The sequence below is a fragment of the Schistocerca nitens genome, chromosome 3, assembly GCF_023898315.1.
Source record: "Schistocerca nitens isolate TAMUIC-IGC-003100 chromosome 3, iqSchNite1.1, whole genome shotgun sequence".
NCBI lineage: Eukaryota > Metazoa > Arthropoda > Insecta > Orthoptera > Acrididae > Schistocerca > Schistocerca nitens.
In genome coordinates, this window is record NC_064616.1 from 530233358 (window position 1) to 530259830 (window position 26473).

Genomic DNA, 26473 nt, shown 5'->3' on the forward strand with positions numbered 1-26473 from the left:
ATGGTTCAAGATCTTGAGCAGATTAACATTTAAATGTTGTAACATTTGATTGTGAATTGAATCAGGGTCTGTGACCATTTCTAAAGAAGATCCTGAAGCAGTTCCCACTTATTGAAGGTTTCATCATCATACAATTCGGCTTAGTGGGGGACGAAACATGTAAGATCGCTTCAGCTTTCCATTTCTGTATTATAAAGATAGCTAGGTAAGAAGAGGACACTGGTGCTGTCACACAGTGGGTCGTAACGTGATCAGCAAGAAGGGACGCATCTCTACAAAGACCACCCTTAAGGACAAGGCCCAGTACGAAAGACTATGGAGCTTGGCCCACACCTGGGAAAAAAAGGCAAAATTTCCAAGTGGGAGAGAGAGCGTCCAAGCACTCCTCCTTACTATGCTTAAATAGATAGCGAGCCTTAGCACATAGTCATTAAGGGTGGCCTGTGAAGGACGCTGGTTGAGATGATGTAGCGCTTTATGACGATCCTGAACAGCTGTAATGATGTCCTTGGTCCACTATGCCATAGGTCAGTGATGGACGGAACCTGTAGAAAAGGGGGATAGCAGATTCAGCGGCGCAGGTGACGGCGTCGAAGATGTTTAGCGCAAACTTGTCGACGTAATCTGACACAGTGGTGGCGAAGACCATAAAGGCATTCAACTTCCAGTTGACTCTCTGAAGCACTCATCGTGGAAATCTGTCCACAGGCGGTGGTAAGGAAGTGACAAGATGACTGGAAACTGGTCACTGTTAGAAAGACAGTCATGTAGTAACCTATGTAGCAAAGACACAAGGTTGGAGAAGTGTTCGTTAGGTCGACAGCTGAAAAGGCGCATGGGTGACACTGAAGTGGGTAGGAGTACATCACTGAAGAGACGCAGATCACGGTGGGTAAAATGCTGGTCGCATAAGAAAGGCCCCTATCAGATGAAGTGGTGCTTCCCCACAGGGTATGGCAAACACTGAAACCCCCGAGAAGGATAAAATAGAGGGAAAGTTGTTGAATTAAGGTGGTCGGTTCAATGTAAGTAAATGGTATACCTGGAGTTAAATAAATGTAACAAATGGTGATCGCTGAGGTTGCTTGTACCTGCACCACTATTGCTGCCTACGTGGAAGGAATGGGAACCCATTCACTGACGACATCGGAAAGAACAGACAACACACGCATATATAACTGAAGTAAGGTCTTACGAGGATCGGTGGAATGCATCGAGTAAGGAGAATAATGGACAAGGGACACTATATTAGTAGTGTGTTGATATACTGATAATTTGGGTCTTACAGGAGGCGTGCTAGGGTATTCTGTGCAGTTGCGATGACCACCGTGTCCGGATGGCGCAGCGATCAGCACATTTGCCTAGTAAGCAGAAGACCCGGATTCGAGTCCCAGATCAGGACAAATTTTCAACATTCCCCATCGATTTAAATCAATGACCACTATCAGCTATTGTTATTCATTCCTTTGTATCTCGATTGATTCTAGTGGCTATGGGATCGTAACTGTGCGAGAAAACAGACACTACACATATAACTTCATAATCGTCAATTTCCTTCCAGGAATGGCTCAGAATCATTCTGCTACACTTGCTTGGCATTTAGATTAAATATTCGGAGTCATTTTCACTTAAGGTTTGTCGTGGGGTTGGTACTTTTACGTTTTTTAGCCTTGAAAGGTCATTCAACACAGACGCTATAGCTAATTTCACTTTTTATGTTAGCTATAACTGGGCCATTGAATGCCAAGACTATGTCACTAGTTCAGTGGTAACATGATGTGCCTTAAAGGGAAGTCTGCATTACATGTTGGTTCAAACCTCGCTGGAGAGCTTTTACCTCTTATGTGACGGGGCTACAAGCATACAGATCAAAAATCAATAGGCAAGCTTAAAAAAACTATTACTGAACATGAAAATCTTTTTTATATTGGACAATTAAGCCCTATTTATTGCCTGTATTTCTATGCTTCTAATGAGATTATATATAATCTAGGAGTTACGGAGTCAATGTAGCAAGAAGGTTTATGGTGGAGAAGTTATCATAGGAGTTCCTTACCGATTTTGGATGTGACTGCTTGTAGCCCTGTCACGGAAGAGGTAAAAAAAAATCCTTTTTCCATAGAGAGAAAATTGGAGCAGAGTAAAGGTATTACAGACGTCTAGAAATACGAGGGACACACAAAGCAAAATGGATAAGCAGGAAAGACTAGAGGAAAAATTAAAAGCTGTAGAAACATGAGTAATTATGGACAGGAAACATACTGTCTACATAAGAATAGAGAGATATCTTTGGAGAGGAGAGAAAAGAAGCAGCTGTATGAATACCAAGAGTTCAAATGGCAACCCCGTACAAAGAAAAGAAGATGAAAGTTGGAACGAAGATATAGACGACCTATGTAAGAGAAACTTGTCGACAACGTTATAAAAATAGAAGAGGAAATTCGTGACGATCAGACGGAAGATACGATACTGCGGGAAGAAACTGACAGAGCATTGAAAGATCCAAGTGTAAACAAGGACCCTGGAGTAGAACACATTCCCTCAGAATTACTGAGATACTTGGAAGAGCCGACTATGACAATACTATTCCACCTGGCGTTCAAGATATACGAGACTGCCAAAATACCCTCAGACTTCGTAAGAATGTAATAGTTGCCACACTAAGGAAGATAGATGCTCACACGTGTGAATACTACCAAATGATCCGTTTAGTAAGTGATCCATGAAAAATGCTGATGCAACTTATTTACAAAGGAATGGGAAAATTTGTAGATGACCATTGGGAAGATCAGCTTGGATTCTAGGGATATGTAGGAAAACGAGATGCAATACTGACCCTATGACACTAAGACAAACCTGCGTTTATAGCATTTGTGGCAGTTTGTGGCAGTGTTGACTGGACTAGACACACTGAAATTTTGGAGGTAGCAGGAATAAAACATATGGACCGAGTTGTTATTTGCAATTCATACAGAAACCAGACTTCAGTTATAAAAGTAGAAGCATATGAAATGGAAGTCATAGTTGAAAAGGGAGTGAGACAGGGTTTAACCTATCCCGAACCGTATTCAATATATAGGCCCTGCACTGAGCAAACTGTAAAGGAAACCAAAGAAAAAATTGGAAAGGGAATTAAAGTTCATGGAGAAGAAATAAAAACTTAACATTTGTCGATGACATTGCAACACAGTCAGAGTTGGCAAAGGACTTAGAAGCGTAGTTGATCGGAATGAATAGTGTCCTGATAAGAGATTGTGAGATTAACATAGACAGAAGTAAAATAAGTTTAATGGAATGTAGAATAGTTAAATGAAGCGATTCTGAGAGAATTAGATTAGGAAATGAGACACTGAAAGTGGTAGCTGAGTATTGGTATTTGTGCAGTAAAATAACTTATGATGGCCGAAGTAGAGAGGATATAATATGCAGATTGGCAATAGCATGATGAGTATTCATGAAACAGAGGAATTTGTAAACTTTTGATATAAATATAAGCGTTAAGAAGTATTTTCTGAATGCATTGGTCTCTGGTACAGTCACTTATGGATGTGAAACGTCAACGATAAGTAGTTCGGATAAGAAGAGGATAGAAGCTTTTGAAATGTTGTGCAACAGAAGAATGCTGAAGATACGTATATCGAAATTAAAAATGAGAGGGTACTGAACTGAAGTGAGCCGAAGAGAAATTTATTGCACAGTTCGACTTAGAGAAGGCATCAGTTGACAGGACGTATCCTGAGGCATCAATAAATTGTCAGTTTGGTAATGGATGGAAGTGTGGGAGGAAAAATTGTAGAGGGAGAATAAGGACTGACTATAGGAAACGAGTTCAAATAGATTTAATTCACGACAGTCGTGCAACGATGAAGACACTTGCACAGGATGAACTGGCATGGATTGGTGCATCAAACCAGTTTTCGAACTGAAGATCAAAACAACGCGTAATACACAGTTTTATTGACGCAATCGTGGCATCAAATAATCTGTTGACTGGGTTACGTTACGTGTCTTCTCCCACTGCCACATTTCTACATTTCCGTGGTACGAGACGGTGCTGAAAAGTAGTACCTCCGAATTTTTATGTGAAAACTCAAAGCTTCTGAAATCAAACAGACGTTATTAACATTATAAATTTTTATTCTTTATACCTACTTACTTATTTCATGACAATCACCCTGTAGACGAACGCACTTCTCCCAACGACACTAGTTGATACCGTCACTGCAGAATGTTTGATTTTGAGGCCGAGCCACAACCTCATCTTTGCTTGCGTCGCTTCATCATTATCAAAGTGAAATTCTCAGATATGTTCTTTAAGTTCTGAAAACATGTGAAAATCGGGTGGGGGCGAGTTGGGACCGAATGAAGGATTATCGATAACAGTGAACGCAAGGCGTCGGATTAAATGTCGCAGCCGTCGTGTGTAGTCTGGCTGGAGGAGGGTGCTCCATGTGTGGACGTACTTTTCGAATTTTTGCTTTCAGTTTTCTGAGGGTCTCTCACGCACCGACATAGCTGCGTTACACACAACCACGTTACACGCCACTATTCGGAACACTATAGTGGTAGAGGGGTGTAACTTGCGTCACCAATGAGGGACAGTCGACAGTAGTATGAATGTCATGAAACACCTTAACAAACATTGAGAAAATAATAAAAACTCTGAGGCACTACTTTTCAGCACGCCCTCTTAGTTCTGTAATACTACGTACTTGAGTATGACACAAGACTTCATATAGCCACAGACTGTTTCGAGGTCGGAAGTGCGTAATGTCTTAATAATTCGTTACGATTGGGCTCACACGCGTTGTGGATCACTTATGTTTTATTAGAACAGTCTTTCGTCGTAAGTATATCATCGTAAGTTGTAATTCCTACATATTAGTACACTGTGTATTTTATAGCGTTTTTCGTTAGTTTATTGAACACAACATATAAACATAAGAGAGAACTTAATCATCAATAATATGTTCTCCACATTCGTCACATACTGATGCGTTATTGGACTATGCATTGTTAAGCTTGAGGTTGTTGGAAAGCTAGGAAACTAGAGACGCAAAGCAGGACGGCCGCCGTAAACGGTAGCGTTTAAGTTACAAGAGGTAAACAGTAATTAGGGGGCATAAGAATTGCAGACGATCCCGGCATATGACCCAGGGCAGGAATTTCTGTTCAGATAGTTAAGTGGAAATTTCATACAATGTCTAGATGCTGTTGTAAGGTGTCACAGTAGATGACGGTCGCAAACAGGTACATCTTAGCATATGCAGCAAGCCTGACACTAGGTCCTGAGGGCCGGAACGTCAGTGTATGAAATACAGGTTAGAGTGTGATGGGAAATCTTAAAACGGCTGTAACAGCGGTCCCCACTCCCTAGAGTGTCTCCACCCATAGGGTGGAGCAAAGTGAGGTAAAACACTGTTGTTGCTAGCCATACTAGAAAGAGTAGTGACATCTAATTTTTTTAGCTGAACGCTGTTTCCACCAAACTAGAAGTTTGTTACTGTAAAGGCAGGAACATCCCTACCTACAAGGTAGAGGGGAAAAGGGCTTTAATGTGATTAGCCAGAAGCACCTGGGAGGCTCAGAGCCTCACGTCAGATTGGTCGATGCCTGTAAAGTGCCGGTAGATTCGCACAGACTATAGATATGGACGAAACGTGTGCCACCACAATACTTTAAAAACTCCGGATATTCGTATGAGGTCAGGCCGTTGGGGCGCCAACTTCGTGTCACTCATCGGTAGTCTAGGGTAAGCTCCGTTTCAAGTCAGTTTTCTCACTTGGAGAGCTCCTCTCAGTGTTTATACTTTACAATTCAGCTTGAATGCTACGTCTGTTTGCTCTCATCCCTCAAACTCAACACAGTAACTTCTGTTGTGCCTTCAGTCAAATCCTTTGCTTTTCTGATATCTAGTTTAGTTTACTAGTTTAGTCTGAATGCAATGAACAACATAAAATATCTGACGCGTTGCGAAGAAAATTTTAAATGTAATTTAAAATAATTTCTCCTGTACAACTCCTTCCATTCCATTGACGAATTTATACTTAAAAATTTGTAGCCAGAAAAAAAGTTAACAGTAATCTTGTATACATATCCTGTAAACTGACTCGTTCCACATCATTTCAATGAAATAATCGTTCAAATCATCTATGGAACATTTAACTAATTAACAAGGGCTATTTAGATCCTGGAGTATGCTGCTACGAGTATCCTTATTGAGTCTCAAAATCCACACGTCTCTTAGGTGCCCTGTGACAGTGTTTGCCACTGATCTAAGTAATCACCTTTCATAACTGACAATTGTTTTTTTCTGCATTTGCTGCTAAACGTTCGGAGATTGAAGACTGGCGTTATTAATCGGTCCATCTCTCCCATGCCTGGACTCGACACATCTAAACCAATCTGACAATGCTCAGATACATATAGCACGCCTGTTTAATGCTATCGGTTCAGAGTTAAAAACGTCGTCAAGCCAAATATAAAGCGCATTGCAGTCAGGAATAGAATTTTATGGATGATTTTTCGATAAGTGCGATAAAAAGTAAACATTTCAGGTTTCAAGAACCTACGAAGATACTGGATGGCTTCTTTTGTGAAATTAGCGAAGTGCAGGCAGGTGTTATCGTGCAGAATCAACAGACTAAGCAGTCGTGTTGATCATTTTTATTACATTGCGACCCCAAGGCGTCTCAGCTGTTGATAACAGTAACAAATGCGATGGACGATATTCGTAGAACACGCCACTTTCTCGCCATGACATGCGTAACATTGACTTTGGAGACTCACAAGCCTTTGCTCGAAATGTTTGTTTGTTAAGTCTCAGCCAACTATTTCTTTTCATGAAATTAACATAAAGGCATCTTATCTCGGAGCCACTGAAAATATTCGATTGGAAAGCTCAACAAGGTTCAAGTAAAACTGGACGTTTGGTCAGCCACTGATGCATGCAGTACTCCCACACCCGATTTACTGCGAAGGGAGTATGGTGGTTCAAACCCCTTCTGGCCATTGCGATTTAGATTAATTGTTACTTCCCTATAACACTGAAGGCAAATGCAGGTCATGGTTCGCTTAAAATGCACAGCTATTTTCCTTTCCACTCTGAACTTTTACCGCATGTGTAATGATCTCGCCGTCGACGGGGCCTTAAAGCCTAACATTGCTTCCTTCCTGTATTCCTTGATTTTTGTACGTTATCAATTGTCTATATAGCGAATAATTCACGTCAAAACTATCCCACTTGAAACGTGAAAACTGTTTCTGACATGTTGTCACTCCATACGCGGCAAAAATGTTTCGAGGTGGCTCTGATACCTTCACACCTTTCGTCACAGTCCGGAGAGAGAAAACATAAAAAATAAAAATAAAAAATGTCGAAATCGTCATACTTTTCCATTTCAAGCTCCGTTTTTCTAGCGCTTAAGCAAAAGGTTCTGTAACCGTCAAAATGGGCTATATTCAATATGTCACTTCAGTGAGAGTATTAGACTGTCAAAAAGTGCCAATTGATAAATATACTTTCAGTAACCTGCGTGACAACAGATCACCAAAACCTTCACGGGCTAATTGGTACGTTACATACTTAATTTTCCTCACGTCGTATGCTGCTTCAGCAATGGTTACATTTCTGTTGTGACTGTACAGCGTTCACTTGGTTTATCGAAATTATTTCGCCTGGAAAATGAAACTACAATTATAGTTTTATGCTTGCGAGTGTTTAGATGGAATGCGTGGTGCATCGCGATCACATGGTCGGACAACTGGCTTGTGTCCGCTGCAACGAGAGGAAACACTTTCAGAAATTGTTTTGAGCTGGAATGAGGGGTAAGAGCTCTTGCGCGGAAATGTTTATGTAAGGTTTTGGTGTTTCTAGGCGGTTAGAGCGTAAAACACTTGTTCCATAAAATTCTGCATCCTACAATGTTGCCTGTTTGTGCAGATTGTCGGACTTAGGATTCTGAGTGCCCAACTTTATTTCCGCCTTATCTAAACGACTCGTACTTCGTCTCTGCGGCCAGGCGGGTGGCCAGGCTTTATGTCACATACTATACACGGCACGTGCGGGCGTTCAAAATAAAAATGTTGATTGTGTGGCCCTCAACTACATACCCTCTGACTCGGAGTTGAAATATTAAACGTTTTGGCTGGTTTCTTTGTCTAGGGACTGGGATACGCAGTTGCCTCGTTACAAACCAATTACTGCTGAGTCTACAATATACAATACGAATACATACATGAATCGAATGGTCGAAGGTTCCTATCACTTGGCAATTGCGATTTACGAATGTAACATATAAATTTATAAATGAAGGATTGCAATTAAATAAAATCTGCATGTAGTATTTTTACGACTTTAAATGATGAGCACGATAGAAGAAGCACCTTTAAGAATGCCCTTTATTACTGTAAAACACTTATTGGTGTCGATTGTCCAGCAATTAAATAAAATGTAAGTTGAATAACAGGGAAACAATAGATTCCTACTTCACGTAATTAGTTATGGGCAACAACGTAGCTCGCGAGATATTCACTTCTAAACGCATACTACGTCTTCACTGCAGAAGCCACGGAAATCTCGCAAGTGCACGAGTCGACACTACGAAATATTATCATCTCCCGCCACCACGTGCAAACTGCTCCACTCTCCAAGTCTTCCCGCGACCGTGCGTCCGTCACGCCGTACTATCCAGGACTCTCTCGTGTCCTGTGCGACTGTCCCTCGTGCCGCACTGTTCAGAACTGTCCTGTCCTCTCTCGAAACGATCCTCCTCCTCCTCCACTTCCATACAGTCTCTCCACGTGTCCTTTTTGGAACGATCGCTGTGATCGGCTAGAGCGCCCCCGCCCTGTCTCCAAGCCAATGCACACCCGCAAACATAATGAAACACGTTCGAAATACTGGATTCACATTTAAATGACTTGAAATTAAATAAATATTCCTATGGCTGGACCATAAACACGCTCTAACACACATTATTAAATACATAAACAAATTAAATAAATTTATATCAAGGGAATACGTAGAACAGCAGTACGCCAGTAGCCTAATGTCTCTGTTCTTTCTAAAACACAGTAGATAATTGACCAATTTCTTCATGAATAGTATATATCGGATATAAACAAAGACAAAGATGAATAAATATATTTATAAGCATGCTGCTGCCGTTTTTTCGTGTAACTGTGGAGTACTTATGGCCTGACGCGATCGATAGTAATCGGCCACTTTGACCTCCTATAACTCTTGTAATATTCAAGTTACATGCCTGTAATTTATACCAATTTATGTTTACACTAATAGCCTTCTAAAAACATGTCGATTGACAACATCGGATGAACCATTTAGATTTTGGAAATTCGTTGCTGGGTGTTACTTGTATAATTTATCGTCAGATACTAAACTTTAAACTAATAAAGATATTGAAAATCTGATTACCATTATTTGCACGACGATTCTGATGGTGTAATGCACATGTTTCTTTTTGAGGTATCATGATTCATCTGGCTACTATTAATTTCTATACGAACTGTGAAATGTCTGCCATTAAGGTTTCACAAAGTCCGACATCTTTGGCACTCCCGGCATATCTCCTTCATCGACACAGCATCACCATGGAATTCCCAGCCACGCGCTCGGCCTGGACCCCGGCTAACGTTCGGCACTATGCGGCCGCCGACGAGCTGCGGCCTGCTAAGAGGCCCCAGCACGGCCACGCCAACTCCGAACGCAGAATATTTTCAGGGCGCCACAGTTCGCCCGTTACCTCACACATGGTTGTATGATCCTACTTAGCTGAACAAACCGTACGTCTTTCCTCTCGGAAGCTAGTTGTGTGCGGTCTTTAAGATAAAGCAAAACGCTGTGTATGGCCTTCGTGAGCTGATGGACTCCATATTTTCATATCAGTTGTGGGAACCGACCAGTGCAACCAGCAGTATCGTGAAACGATAAAACGCAGTCTTGATAAGCCATGATCCTGGCGCTGTCGAATTCCAGCACATGCTGGTGGGCTCACCATTATCTTGTTATGAACAACAAACTTTCGAATGTTATTTCTGAAAGGGAAACATTACAGAGCAAGTTTCCCAATGTACAGAATGTAGATAGGCGTTACTTCGACCTAATTTGTGGGGTTGTGCTGAAACGCTAACAGTTTTTATAGCTAAGCATGTGTAGACATCATGGCAACTTGATGTTTGTTGCAAACTGTCATTAACTGCAATTTTAATGGTCATCAGCGAAAAGGAGAGGGGAGGTGAGGGAATCGGCTGGGGTCTTAGTGAACGAACCACCTTGATAATCGTCGTAAGCGATTCAACAAAATTAGAAAGAAAGTTAAATTGGGTTGCTGGACGTAAGTTTGGACCCCTTTAAAACTGAAATACCAGTCCGCTATTGTGTTGTCCCCTCCACGTGAGATTGGTGACATCTTCGCGCAGCACCGAGGATGCAAGAGATTAAAGACCTGGCAGAAGTGAATTGGACAATTTTTTGTCTGGGAATTTAGGAACGCAACATTTGATATGTGCATCCTCTAACAGTTGTTTTTAACACTTAATTTATGATATTAGAGATGCAAGTTCATTTTCTATCATCATAATTCATCACGGAAGGCAGAAAAATCCAAGTATAGCTTTGCAGTACGGTATATCTCCCTGTCTATTTAAGGATTAGTTGGAGGTTACGCAGAAAACTAAGTTAGTTGAACGTAGAATTCCATATCCTCTTATACTGTACTATGATATATTTTTCAAAACCACAAGAACATCATTATGGAGCTTTGGCATGTGTGACGGGTCAGAGTACTTACCGAAAGCGGTTCTACGCGGCGAGATTTCCCTGGGTGGGGGGAGCGCACAGATTTCAGTTGCCAGTACCTAATAACAAACAGAGAAGAGATTTAAATGTGTGGTGCGTAATTTATCTGATACATTAACAGCAGCTTTACAGCGTACCGTGATTTTGGAGATAACGCCGTTGAATGAAATTTTAAGGTGAGTAGCTTTAAACGGAGCAGAAGGCAACATTCCAAGAAGATAAGAAACTGCGCCCTAAGCTAATCGTCTGAATTTCTCTCCGACTGTGATTTATCCAGAAAATTGACAGGCACCGTCCACCGGCGTAGTTAAGGTGAACTGTACGAAGACTTCAGAAAATATTAATTAATTGATGCTATTATAGAATAACCTTATTTTGCTGGAGGCGGGTGTCAGTAAATTTTAAGGCAAAAAGCTCTCAAGGAAATCGCCTCTCTTTAAATCCAGAGAAAACTTATTAACGCCAGTAACATGTGCACCTTAATATTTTTCGGAAAAAATTCAAATTCTTTTGGAAAATTACCTCTCAGAGAAAATTATTTTCAAATATGAGGTGATAAAAAGTTATCGTTCTGGTATGTAGCTAACGTTGATATCAATTAAAGTTTTATTTTTTCGGAATACGTCGGGCATTTTCGAAAAATGAGTTTCAGCTGGGTCTACAGCATAGTTTTGTTTATACAGATTTTTGAAGTATTCGTGCCGAGTAGGTTTCGTTCAAATGATGCTTGGAATATAATACCATCACAGGATAATTTGGATTAATTTCCATTAAAGGAAGTTGCTGGTCGTTTGTAAGGAATCTGAGTCTTCATTTCAAGGAACTGTCGATTTGGTAATGGAAAGCAGGGGGAGGAGGAGGGGGGGGGGTACTAATTCTAGACGAGGAAGAAGACGCTTCAGTACAGTAAGCGGGTTCGGGTTCAATTGGATGCAGGTTGCAGTAGTAATGAAGAGATGAAGAGGGGGAAATTTGCATCAAACCAGTCTTCGGACTGAAGGTCACAACAACAAACCAGATCTTGCTGAAACCAGTGGAGTTCATCAGCATTGTCAAATGTCGTGTGACACAAACAGTTTAGCTGTAACAAGAGTTTTGCAACTGAAACTTTTTTTCTGTCACAAAGTAGATGTCAAACAGGTTCTCTTCAGACTAGTGGTACGAATTAAATCAAAGCCATCGTGTAACACGGAGAGTGTTGCTTTTAAATTTCCAGTAATGCATATATTACTGATACTCACATACAGGTCTCCTACAGTCATGACTTGAAAACTGGACAGATTCGGACATATACCGAGCCGCACAGATAATCCTTCCCCCGGTTATCAGTCGCCATAAGAATAGGAGAGGGATCAAATAATCCTGCACATTGCCGCGCGGGATTAAACGAGCAGTCTGGGGTGCTACAATCATGGACGGTGCGGCTGGTCCCGGCGGAGGTTCGAGTCCTCCCTCGGGCATGCGTGTGTGTGTGTGTGTGTGTGTGTGTGTGTGTGTGTGTGTGTGTGTGTGTGTGTGTGTGTGTGTGTCTCCTTAGGATAATTTAGGGTAAGTAGTGTGTAAGCTTAGGGACTGATGACCTTAGCAGTTAAGTCCCATAAGATTACACACACACACACACACACACACACACACACACACACACACACACACACACACACACACACAAAATCCTGCACATTATTTATCCTATTGTATGGTGGTCTAGTATTTCACACATGATACATGATATACTGAATTTAGAGCTGAAGCTCAGGAATTCGCTGGTGTGTTACTGCAAAAATGAGACTTCATAAATGCGATATAAAACCAGCGCATGGAGTTAAGTCACAATTTATTTGGTGCCAATTAACGTCGCCACGCAATATCGGCCACTAGGTTATCACACACACACACCTGCTGAAACGCGCATGTTATCCACGTAACGCCACAAATATGCGGTAAAACAGAATGCTACCGTTATTGTCTGCAACGCCACCTACCAAGTAGTGCAACCCATTCGCTCTGTCAAACAAAACCGATAGAGAACGGTAACAGGTAGATGCAACGATTTTCCCAAAGATATTCTAAGATTCTGTGCGATATACAACTGAAACTTCTGTTTGTTGTTGGCATCATTTAAAACAAGATAAACAGCTTTTGCAAATCTTTGGCCACTCAGTGCTTAAGTAGTGGATTGTCGCAAATTTGTATCATGAGTATGTAGCTGTAGTTCGTCTTTCAGAATTATGTATTTGTTGCTTCTCGGATTGTTCATCTGTCAGTGGTTTCTAATAGAGATGTATCACATGTATTCACATCCGCTTCATTTATCTAGTTCGCTTCGAAGTCTGCATAAAATTTCGTAACAGTGTTTAAGCTTTGAACTTCCGTACAGCGGAAACAGTGCGTCAATAGTAAGCCCAGCTTCAGTTCCTCAGTAGATGCCATTACGTCTTCCGTGTCCTAATCGCTGATAAATTCGTATCTATGAGGAATCTGTGCACTAAAATATGCAAGGTTAACACTGTATCAGTTCAATAAAACGGTATCTCCGCGTATACTCCATGGGTAACTTACAGTGCGTGGCGTAGGGTACATCGTAACAATATTATCGAGTCTCTTTCCAGTCTCAGTCACGTATCGAGCGAAGGAAAAATGACTGATTGTATACCTCTGTACGCGCCATTATCTCACTTATCTTATTCTCATGATCATTACGCGAGATATACCAAAACGGCAGCATAATATTCGCACAGTCCTCTTCCAGTACATATCTCCGTACTATGGTACGGATGAAGCCTTCTCTTGTGTTGTAGCGCGTGTCACGAAGACGTTTCTTCATTTTGGTGAACAGCATCCACATTTAATTTCCTCGAGAACTTCTATTACACTTGCGTACGGGGTATACCGACCTGTTACGACCCTAGAAGAGCGACTCTAAGATTATTCGATGGTCGTTGTCACGCATACTTGGCTAAGCACCCCAAACACCGGTAGAATACTCTTGGAACCATTCGCACTTGTGTCCTATACGTCACTTCTTTTACATGTTCATTGCATTTTTCCAATACACTTCCAACAATTTTAAGTTCCCATTCACATTGTCTAATAGTAATTGTAAGTGACTGTCCAGCTGTATACTGTTTCCTAATATTACCCATAAATACTTATGCGGTTGTACGTACTTCCTCATTAATCTTGTAAGAACATAATGTCGTGTTCTCTCTCTTAGTTACAGGCATTACATTAGACTTATCCGCATGTAAAAATAATTGTTCCTTCTTCCGTGAATGATAAGTCGCAAGCACATGGAAAAAATGTTTATGTACCAAGCAATCTATCACTGAAGGCTTCAGAACCTTTGACGAACTCAGGAGGGATATTTAAAGTGGATCAATTTGGTGAGTTATAGGGCTAATCAATGAGAAGCAAGTGCGACCTCGTTTTCCGCTGTGTGCAAGCCGTTTGAATCGTACAAAGGCAGTCTAACCTTGTCTGCATCTTCCTGTTTTTGTTTTTCGGGTACTGCCGTTCTGGTATGGACGAGTAACGCATTAAGTTGTTTTGCTGTTGCTTTCTGTTGCTCTTTCTCAGATTACGTGTTACAAATGTATGGTGGGAGTCTGGCTCGCATCGCACGGCTTGGCGTAATATTGTAAGCTATATTTTCGGAGCTTAAATGTGCATTTAGCTATGTTTAAACTGAACTTCCATTATTATGTGATGTAGTGAATTTTCGAGGCACGTATTACAGAATTGGGTTTCCATTAGTCCATCCGAATAAATGGGTTGTTGAATTCATCACACTCTTATCTAGTAAAATGTTTTCACTATTTTCCAATGCATACATAACTTTTATTGTTCTATTCTTTCTTTTTTGATGATTCAAAATATGAAGTGTTACACTTACGAACGACTGTATGCATTATTCTAGCAATGATTACGTTTGAGATGGAATAATTATCAACTGCATCAAAGCTTTTGAGGTTTATTCACAATCTTGTGCCACTGATATGTTCATGTTTAAAAATTCTGTTACTTTCGTGATACTTTATATATTCTGCAACCTGCATCGAACTATGGCACCCATCTTTACACGTTTTATTGTCTGCTGCCGGACTTCTTGTGAAAGTGAACCACTATGACATTCAATATATCCATTTTTGAAAGCTACCCACAGCAGAACGCTTTTGCCATTGCTTTGCATGCCTTACGGGTCAGAAGGTGAGACACCATGTGCAGGTTCCGAGAGAGCTGGTTGAGCATCATCATGTACAGTGTGACTGCCATGCATCTTTAGATTTCAGATCTCTAAGCCAAAAACGTTATGGGGCCATATTAATTCACATATACTTATATCACATAACTTGCACACAAGATGTGTTATCTACACGTTCTTGAAATCAAATAAATAACTTACTGGAAATGATTATGACCACAGAATTCATTCAAATATTCATTTATGCCCTCTGTCATTTCCATTGCGCAGGGCAAGTTTCAACTACACTGAGGAACGCAATTAAAGGGTTGCTTTTTCGAAACCCCGTAACTGTCTCCCATTGCTACATAGAAGTTTGAAATTTGGCTCAATATGCCTAAAACTTTCCTCTGTAATTGTGGCGCCTTAAGATGTCACCCCCTGACTCGGCGAAGTTTCAAACAGTGAGGTGTCGACACATGCGAAAAAAAAAAAGGATAGAGTTCAAACGTTAATGTGAGGCGTATGGTGACTTAATGATGTCATATTAGCACTAAAATTCACGACAATTCTGCTCATTGCCACCTTGGACGCGTCACACAATGCGAAGGTCGTCATACAATCTCTTACCTACATTTAACCCCTTCTTTTGACGCTTCTGCGATGGAGGTCACAACCGCGGCGCCCAGAGTTGAAATCAAACAGTTTTCTTATAAGCGGCCGAAGAAAACATTTCTGACACACCGCCGCTCAGAATCGACACGAAAAGTTCTGAGGCGGAAAGGGTATCAATGAAACCAGCCCTTCCCTTGGAGCGTTATTTACCACGCATTTCGCGTTCGAAAACTCAGTGCGATGAGCAACAGGACGACTTTATTCGTACCCTTTGACGCTGCTGACACCCCACGGACGCTTCAATCCTCTAGCGACATCATTAGCCTGAAGCCCAAATGAATAACACCCCTTTGGAGAGTAGTGCGACCGCAGTTTTTGATCTGGTGTACAGGATGGAACCACTAGGGACCTTCCAAAATCATTCGAAGAGATATGAACGTAATCCGAAGCAGCAAAGAACGTTTACACTTTTCAGCTCTCCTGTTTCGCACTCTTCTGTGGCATGATCACGGTCCGGTGCGATGCAAACATACGCTTGAATAAAACGGCAAAGGGTCCTTCTAAGATATCCCCTGCCCCCATTTCGGCAACATCCGCTGTGTCGCCTGCACACCTTTCGACGTTTCAAAAATATACCTATACAGACAGTCAGTGATTACCAGGCATCGGCATGGCAGGCATTCGTTTCGGTACCCCTTAGATTTCGTCTGGAGCCAACAGGTGCTAGTTCTTCGCTATGACGCCACTCAGCTGAGGGGTGTCAAAACGATTGCCTGTCACACAAAAACTAAAAACTTCCGACTGACGCTGTTTATTCAGTATCTGCAGCAGCACAGACGAGTTTTTGTCACTCTAAATGACAATGGAGAACGCAGAAAAATAGCCTTCTGCATAGAAGTTTGCTGGTTCTTACGAGGGTAGGACAAAAAGTAGTGGCAACACTGTTATATTTCACACCAGACTTTACTGACTGACGTTCACCGTATTACATGCCCGCAATATAACTGCTCCACATCTCTATCACCTTCCCCATACAGATGGTGACGTCGTACACCGTTAGGGCCTCCATCTCTGTCGATGTCTCTCAAGGACCGCACTATGGTACGGATGAAGCCTTCTCTTGTGTTGTAGTGCGTGTCACGAAGACGTTTCTTCATTTTGGTGAACAGGTCGCAATCGCACGGACTCATTTTGGGTGAATACGGTGGATGTTCCGGTATCTCCCACGCAGGATCTCCTGCGCGTGGTTCGCCATGAGGCATCATGCATTGACGTAAAGAATATTGGCATGCACTGCCAAAAAGTACAATCGCTTTCTTCTCATTGCGTGACGACGGTGATGTCGCTAGATACTGCAGTACGAGTAGGCTGCAGTGACCGTCTGTTAGGGTGCTTGAACTGGCCTCCCTCACTTCCAGACAGTACACACTGCAACTGACACACACACAGCCGTCGCCGCTCACTGCACTACTTCAACCGACCTTCTGCTATCAGCTACAGATAGAGCCCATGCCATTTAACGTACATCCTTCATGATACCGCAGTATTGCAACTACTTTTTATCCTACCCTAGTAAATATCAGTTGTCAGCCACCCAACATCGGAATCCAGTCCATCTCTGCAGATTACACAGCTGTAGCAGCTTAGTTTGGATTCCACTTCTTCAAATGTCGCTTTCTAACATGCACTCTCGAAGAAATTCCTATCTTCGACGACGATCCGAATAAAACTCAAAAGTTTGCATTCCACCTACGCTATAAGAAGGCATAAACAAAGCCGAACATCACCGGGGAAGGATACCATTTAAATCATATGCTCACCGTCAAATTCCTAGGTTCAAAATTTAATCGCACCCTAACTGTACGGACAACAGATAGAACGAATGCACCAGGAAGAATCTTGTCCGCAAACCGAGAAAGACCACGTGGGGTGCGCAGCCCAACGTCTTCCGCACATCCACTCCTGCTGTTTATTTCTCTGCTGCAGAGAACACTGCTACAGTATGGAGAAACTCTGCACACGCTAATCAAGTTGATGTGGCTCTTCGTAAAACAGGCCGCACAGGCAAAGGGGGTCTAAATCAACTCCTGTCAGGAAGATCTTCCCGCGCATGAGAGCACCACTTCCACATGCAAGAAGACAGGTAGGAGTAGAGATTAAAAAGAAGCAAGCAACATATCCAAGGCGTCCATTGTTTGGAACTCATTCTTGTCCATGACGGCTGAAGTCCAGAAAAAGTTTCCTCCTTAGAACAGCACCAGTTCCAAATTCACCAGAAGCCTGCCGAACTGAGCTGCGAAGGGTAAAGTCACCTGGAGGATTAGAGACAGCAAAAGAGGAGTTACCTTCAGGCTGCTATCTCTTCTACGGGAAACGGAAGAGTCTGAACAGGTTGAGAACAGGAGTGACAAACTGCAAAATTAGTTTGGAGAAGTGGAATATCAGTGATGATGAAGTTTGTGTACGTGGGAAAAGGCAGGCTTGGAATACGTCTTGGTTTTCATTAATGTGAGCGAACCCTGTGACAAGGAAGACTTGTTTGCAGCCAATGGCGGTGTCGTCGTAACCGCTGGATATTCGACTAAAAGCGTGCAAATCTCTAAATCATTAATATTAGATTGTATGTTTATGATTATATTGTGTTCCAGTTTGTTGGGCTGGGACAAATAAAGAAACAAATTTCTTACCAGTAGTGTACCTCTTGGCGCCCACAAGAAATGCATGTGTAGATATACAACGGGTTAAAGGCCGGCAATGATTCCAACTATCTGAAGCATGGCCTATGGGCGTAAGGAATCACACTCTTACATCTGCACACAGTCGAGACTACTACTGCTCTCTTTGCTGAATTCTGAAGAGTACAACAAGCTCGACATGTATTGACGTCGCAGCCAACAGAGAACTGACCAATAATGTAACAAATATTGTATTTAATAATGTATACCTACGGAGCTATTTCATTTTATGACGGCACACTTCTTTTCAGCTCTTTGCTTCTCACTCGGTATGCAAGAACAGCAACAGGAGTTACGTTACCGCTAAGAAGTCGGGGATTTCCCATCCGATGGAACTGTCTCACGCGTTGGGTCATCGACATCATTACGAAATGCGTTACGTATTCCTTTCACTAGCGCACCCACTGACAGCCGACAAGATGTGCTTGCCAGCGTTGCCTTTTAACATGCGTAGTTCTTTTCCGTAAGGTTCACAATCAAGATTTAGCCTTTTGACGAAAATAGCTTGTTACTCACTATTCTTCATGCGGCAATGAATGCTTCATCTGGCTTTTGAGATCCATACAATAGCGTTTTCCTCCATATTTATTTATTTATTTATTTATTTACGCTGAATTTGTCCGGACCGATTTCGTCCTCTACAAAATATATTTACACTGAAGAATGAGAATATATGACGAAATTAATCATTCGATTGCGTTGATTCATTCTTTCCTTTTCTCACGCATGTTCTCCTTGCCTAAAATGACTTCACTGTGCCATTTAGTTGTCTGGTCGCAAGATTAATTGATTATGAACATTGTAAGTTGTAATGTAGAACGTATCCTTTGATTCAGCAAACAAACTACAAACGTCTACTTTCTAGTAATTTGCACCATTTTTTTTCATAAACCCACACTTAAAGTTTTGTTATTCAGGATGCAGGCTCACTTACACCCGTCACACTTTTCTCTCATACCGTAATACGCTTCCGTTTCGCTTTTTCACCGACATCGATGGTTTTTTACTTTCTTCTCTATTTATTTATTTACACTGAATTTGTCGGGATTGATTATGAATATATTGAATCTAATTTTTAGCTCCAGAGCGAGCGAGCCTTCAGTGGTAAGAGTTACGAGTAATTCGACACCAGTGGTTAATTACTTTCCAGTTGTATTTTTAATCATGACTTCCAATAGCTACTATTTTACCGATGGATTGTCTTTTTATAGACATTAGTAAATACAATTTGGAAAACTTTGCTCTTATGAATGGAATACTACGTTCGAAATCGAGAGAACCAGGACCTACATCCAAGTCTGTTAATCCTGAACCGCAATTTCCGCAATACTTTAAACACTTCAGATGACTTCAATGACTTTCTTCAATAAAAAATTCAATGGGCATCTTCCCTCCGTTCTGTAAAAATGTTGACAAAAGGTGTGGTTTCCCATGCCTTTATTGTGTACACAAACATAAAAGAGACTGTCATGTTTTGCTGCTGCATGCATGCGAAACGTTCCTATACCTTCGAACTACGTGCTTATCTCCCATCCAGGAAACATCGTTTCAAATCTGCTTATAATAAACCAAGGTTACCTAAATAATAACATCCCTAATTAGCCATGAACGGTTCAGAATACAAAAACTAGATTTTCGGCAAGTAATGGTACCCAAAATTGGAAGTATTTAGGTCGTGCTTCATGTTCTCTATCTAAATATATATGAAAGGAGCCGTCTGTTTGTAATGGATCGACGGTGTTCTTTTGCAAACTGCATATGGTAGCTCGCGGAAAGGTAAATAAAGCGCTGAACTTATTTCAAAAATAACTGTTTAACTTTTGTCGTAAGCGAAGCTGTAAACTTTGCAAAATGTGAAACTGAAATTTCTAGACATGGCGCAGCCTCTGTCTTGTTGGTTACAATCGTAAAGATGTGGAACTGAAACAACTCTGGATTCAGTCGGAACATTTTCATCTATGTTTTGCAGTTTTCACGAATGTTGATGTATGTATGACAATTGGACATTTATAATTGCACAAGAGGCCCAACAGCAAGCATAGTTTTCTGGGTTTGCATTGTCTAATACCAACTCTGAGCCACGTCTCCAACAGCTCGCCTGGAATCCGCCTGAACGTGCTCGTCGCGCAATTTCTCTCTCTCTCTCTCTCTCTCTCTCTCTCTCTCTCTCTCTCTCTCTCTTTGCGTGAACTGTTTGAGGGTGTATCCCTTAGCTGTCGTAAGATGTGTTTACAGCGTCATTTAGCATTTCTTAGGAGTATTGTAGATCTTCTAGCTGCTACGTATCTTCGAAAATGTATAGGGAGTACTGGCCTCGTCACATTACCTGCCGGGTCACCTGGTTTCGAAAGGAATGAATGAATGAATGAATGAATGAATGAATGAATGAAGAGCGGAAGATTAGGAGCTAATGTTCCATCGACGACGATGTCATTAAAGGTGGTACCAAGTGTTCGGACTGGAGTCAGACGTGGATGAGAAATCAGACAGGTCTTATGGAACCCCCAGTCAAATCTGGTAAATTGGATGGCTAGACGAAGAGTTGAACCACGGTCCCCCCGATGCGAGCCCACTGTCCGTCTTACCACTGCGTAACATCACTCGGTACGTAGCTTTTGTCAGAGGCGGATGTTTACAATCATTTACTTATGAGTTTATAGAGAAGTAGTTCTAAGTTCTAGGGGACTGATGACCTTAGAAGTTAAGGGTGTGTAAGACAGTGCCTATAATGGCGTTCGTGAGCAGTATAGTGAAGCGAGACACCAAGAGTTTCACACTGTTCCTCTCACTCGTGAGGACAAAACGACGATGAATACTTTGTTTCCGTTTCAGTCTCATGATTAATGAGGATTACTGCATTAAATAACTAATCACCAGAACTAAAGCAAAAACCTTTATGATGCGTTATAAGCTCAGATTACTTACAGTTTTTTACGTTTATGCTGGCTATACTCGGAACCAGAATTGTTACTAAAGCGCTAATTTGATACTTGTCGAATCGAGTTCCACATAATACTGTTCAAATCTATAAAGATCCCACGTCAAGAAATGTGATCGTGAAATGTCAGCATTTCAAAGTAGCATCTAGCTGTGGTGACGTGATACCAAGAACAGAAAGCAAGGATGCCCACGGACTTAAACAAGAGCCTTTAACATGTTCCAGGGCCATAATACTGCAGCCGGCTTCAAATCAGTTTATGAAAAAGAGCGTTCAAATGGTTCCAATGGATCTGAGCACTATGGTACTTAACATCTGAGGTCATCAGTCCCCTAGACTTAGAACTGCTTAAACCTAACTAACCTAAGGACATCACACACATCCATGCCCGAGTCAGGATTCGAACTTGGGACGGTAGCAGCAGCGCGATTCCGGACTGAAGCGCCTAGAACCGCTCGGCCACACCGGCCGGCCGAAAAAGAGCGTCGCTGTTTTCTTTTTCCTTCAGGAAAAGGCGGCAACAAATGCCTTTGTGAAGTAAACTGTGATTTAACGGTAGTAACTGCTGGCTAGTGACACACATGTCCCAGGTTCGACTCTAAATTATTGTCAGCAATTGCAATTTAATAATGAAGCGTTCCAGATGATTCTAGAAACTTCTTATTGCCATAACGCATGGACTGATTCTGGACATTCAGCAAACGTAAAATGGGGTGCGCTGTCCGTTCAGATGGCTGTTCAGCTCCGACTGTGCTTTATGCTGTATTTGTGTAATGAGCATGCTTTATGTATTACATGTGAGTTTTATACTGACAACCCTACTATTGAATTTAGCGCGCGATTCTAGTGAGAATACGTTGGCTTTGTGAAAGTCATATTCCTGTTATGAAAATGGATGAAGCCGTTCTGTTTCCTGTTTACATTTACCACAAATCAACCGACTCACATTTTATTCTGAAACTATAGAGCTTTTAATTTTCTCTAAATTAATCAGTTTTAGAGGATTGGCGGGTAGCCCGAGGCTGTAATTCAAACATTACAGTGCTGGCTGTAAAGCCATACAGCTACTTTATTGAATATGTAAACTGCCTCGTTCTCCGCCAGATGCGCGGAACAAAACAAAAAGGCAGCAAGCTCTCTCGGGCTACATACGTAATCATTAATATTGATATTAATCTTGATAAATATGGTAAACACCTTTCAAATAAAATTTTGGCGACGAAAACTGTTTTTATGAATAACCGTTCCATAACAAACGCTGCCAAACGAGTACTGGTGCAGGAACTTTCCCGGAGCGAACCTTGACACGAAAGACGAAGGAAGGCCTTGGCTGTAAAAACTTGGTCGAGTTTCTCGTATTACGCGCGTCAGGAACCGGGTTTCTCCCTGTTCTGCCTTACAAGTACAATTTATTCGACTAAAGCACTGCTCCAGTTCTCGAGACTCAGTGCTCCATTGGACAGCAAAAGGAACAGTCACTAGCAGTTAACGGTAATGGAAGACGCTGTGAAGATGCTAGACGCTAAAGGACTTCCAGTAACTCAAACTACATTAAACCATCGTGTAACAAACTCCCGCTTCTCAACGCGTGTAATGAAGTCCGACATAAGACCTGCAAATCCTACTAGTTTCAAAGACGGAAGAAAGATAAATGTGTAATACCGTGTCGATGACGAGGTCATTACAGTAGACCGGACGGGAAAACGATGGTGAAAGAAATAGGCCGTATGCTCTTCAATGGGACCAATGATATTTGCATTAAGCTGTTTAGGGAAATCATGGAAAACTTATGTCTGGATGGGCGGACAGGGATTTGAACTGCCTTCGTTCCAGCTATGAATCCAAAGCCTTACTATGCCATCTCTCTCGGTTCCACTAGGTTGAACAGACATATATCGTATGAAGTAGAGACTGCTCTGCATTGTCACTGACCGTTCATCCACGATAAAGTAATAGCGCTATGATGCACCTGATGCACCCCAAAGAAAATAAATAACACCCTATGTACTGTTAACTTATGCACTAGATATATACAAAAACAAAAGATTTTGTTTTCTGTCCAGTAAAAATACCACCAAATTATCAAAAAATTGTAGTTGCAGACGAGAGATTTTTTCCCGAGGTTCTGGCTCTAACTCAAGCCTACCGCCAATCAGAAATGACACTTCAATCTCTGATAGATATCTGAGTGTCAGCTAACGGTACTTCTGGATTAATCACCTGTCAGCAAGCACTGTGTATAGATTAAAATTCCATGGAGGAGCAGCAGGTCGAGGCGGCAGTGGTGAACTCTGTTGGAAAACTAGCAACGGAGACGGTGGATTCCGGTGGCACCTGGCTGTGGAAGATTGCTTGAAATGAACCGCCTTAGCTACTATGCAACCTATTACATTGAACTTTCACGGAGTACTTCGTGGTCTGCCAGTAGTAATGATTCGCCTTTACCGTCGTCTGAGGTGGAACCGCGGAACTCACTGGTTGAGATAAAAGATCTCTACTTCTTAAAGACGCCAGGTACGGCTGGAACGGTAACTGTCGTTTCGACGGTGGACGTGAGGGCACTGGTGGTAGCGCTTCTGGTGATGAGTCGTAACGTTGGCGGTCAGTGAGGCAAACGTTCTAGTGAATTGTTCTAACACCCCCAATTCCGAGCCGCAGTAGCCCAGTAGTGGTGAAGCTGAGCTGAGATCCAGCTTTGGTCAATAAACTGAAATTGAAGCCTGTCCTCCTGCTGCTATGCCATGGTGTTGGCTCGATAAACGTGGAAACCTGTCGGTAGCACATCTAGATGGCGTGTCGTCAGTTGATTTCCGTCTGAGTATATGTAGTGGTCATAACCACATTTTGGAACCAAATGATGGTGGTGGACATCCATCCAGAATGGAGCCGAAAGACGTGAGCAAGAAAGAAATCCTGTAGTAGAAAAGAATGTCCGGCCCTCCACGACACTTGCGGGTTTCGCGGCTGGAGTAAGCATCGTGCTGTGTGTTATTGTAGCCCCTGGGGAAACTTAACGGGAGTCTTACCCTCCATGTATGTTACAAACTGCGGTTGGCGCTTAATGAAGTTGTTAACAATGTCGTGCACTTGGCTTTCTGCTGGACCCTTTTAAAGACTAGTGGGAAGGCATTCAGAAGTTTCTGAATATTTAGGATCGAAACTGGTGCTCACTGTCCGAGAAAATCACCTTAAAACATCCTGCTATAGCTAATATGTGGCGCAATGCATAAATTGTTGTTTCTGCTTTGAAGGATGACAGTTGGAGCAAACATGGGAACTGCACATGCCATCCACATACATCTTAAGAATGTGCCGAGAAATCTACGTGGAGGCAATCCTCGGCCTCTTTGGTGATGACAAGAAAAAACGGTTGAAAAGTTGCCGGATGCTATGTGGCGCACTCCTTGCAATGTGTGATTATCTCGCCGTTGTCATTTATTCCATGTCAGACACACTACGGCGCGCTAGCTGTTTTGTTCTGGCGATGACCCAATGTTCAAGCGTCAATACGTCCCATCAGAGGGCCTGTGAAATGACCACGCAGTCGCCTTCTGTCATTGTAGAAAGAATTCCATTGTATACCCGAAAATGGTGACTATTATTTCATGGCGTTTAGTTCTCATTTTCCATACGTTTTCTATATTTAAAAGGTGGCCGACCTGACTATGATAAAAGAAGACATTAAAAATTATATTTACTTATTATGTGATATCTAGTTTGAACCCTTAATTATTTAGACGTAGCTGAGTGGTCAGCGCTGCTGACGGCCATGCGGAAGACCAGGGTTCGATTCCCGGTACTCCCAGGGAATTTTACTTGGTGGGATGTCTGGTACGGAGTGCACTCAGCCTCGCGATGACAACTGAGGAGGTACTCGACCTATTAGTAGCGGTTCCAAGGTGAAGAAACCCGGCAACGATCGAGATAGCTCTGTACTGACGACATAGCCCTTCGTTACTGGTGACGCTATTGGCAGAGGATGACACAGCGTTCTGTCAGAACTGATTGGCCCGTCTAGGTCCAGAACGCGGAACTTTACCTTTCATAATATGCAGAATACTTTAGATATTTATTATTACAGTCTATAAATTTACTTTTCATGATGGAAGGATACAGGTTGATAATTGGAGTTATGTCATGTCTGGGGCTGCACGCCGTTATCTATTGCAGCGTACTCTTAACACAGTTGTCGGCACGTCTTGTACAAATTTATTCAATTGGCGCCGGCAGCGCTAATTCGGATTAGTTGGCTTGTCGCCGGCCGCTTGTCATCTTTTCGTTGATAACAAGCTTCGAACACATTCACTTTTGCGCGCTTTTATTTTCCGGAAATCCTCTATTTTGCCGTGTCGTTCCACAACTCGAATTTTCTTTTGAAGTAACTTATCTGCAAGTTCTACACTGTTATAATAATTATCCATGTAGAGGTGATGCCACTTTCATCAGAACGTGTCAATAGCTCCGTCACTGTTTTTGCTAAAGGCTGTCCAGCGCCGGCACATATCTTGAACGAGGAAATTTATCCCCAATTCTAATCACACAGCATCCGAATGAGTATGCCGTATTTCGTAATTTTCGATGGTTGTAAAGTTTAAAATTTAACGGTCCAAGCCACGGTATCATTGCTTCGTCATTTGAGATATTTTGACTTAGATTAAACGTTTATTTAAACTTTTTGGAAATATAATCAATTACGAATTGCATTTTGATAAGCCGGCAGGCACTATCCGGTTTATTGTTGCTGTCGGAAAAATGTAAAAATGATAATATTTGTCTGAATCGGGTGCGGGACATCGTTTTGCGAAATATCGGTGTGTGTATCAACGGATTCGTTGACCAATAATCATGGATCCTTGATTTTTTTTACAATTCCCATAAGGATAGCAAGTCCAAAACCATTTTCTAAGTTCGGGTCCTGTAACGTCGACAAATTTGGCGTTCTTTTAATCCAGTTTCCTTCTATTGCAATTTTGACTGTAGTACTTGGTTTCGTTGCTTATATATTCAAATACATCGTTCCCAATATATAATTCTACGATTTCTCGACGCTCTGTGTATCTTTGGGAAATATGTCATTTTTTGATATCCAGTGTCTTCTTCCCAATCGGCCAAGTCGTCCGGAACGTCAGACAAGACGTCCGCGCACTCATCGTAAATAATCCTATTGTCTCTTTCGTCCGCCACGC

The 26473-nt window shown here is 41.9% G+C and overlaps 1 protein-coding gene across 2 annotated transcripts in view; it reads right to left on the reverse strand.

Annotated features, from left to right (window-relative positions):
- LOC126248444 (uncharacterized) overlaps positions 1-26473 on the reverse strand; it is a 474060-nt gene that overhangs the window by 185678 nt on the left and 261909 nt on the right. For both annotated transcript variants that reach the window (XM_049949424.1, XM_049949422.1), the window contains exon 2: positions 10812-10878. In XM_049949424.1, coding sequence (XP_049805381.1) covers positions 10812-10878 — 67 coding nt within the window. The remainder of the gene's footprint in view (positions 1-10811; positions 10879-26473) is intronic.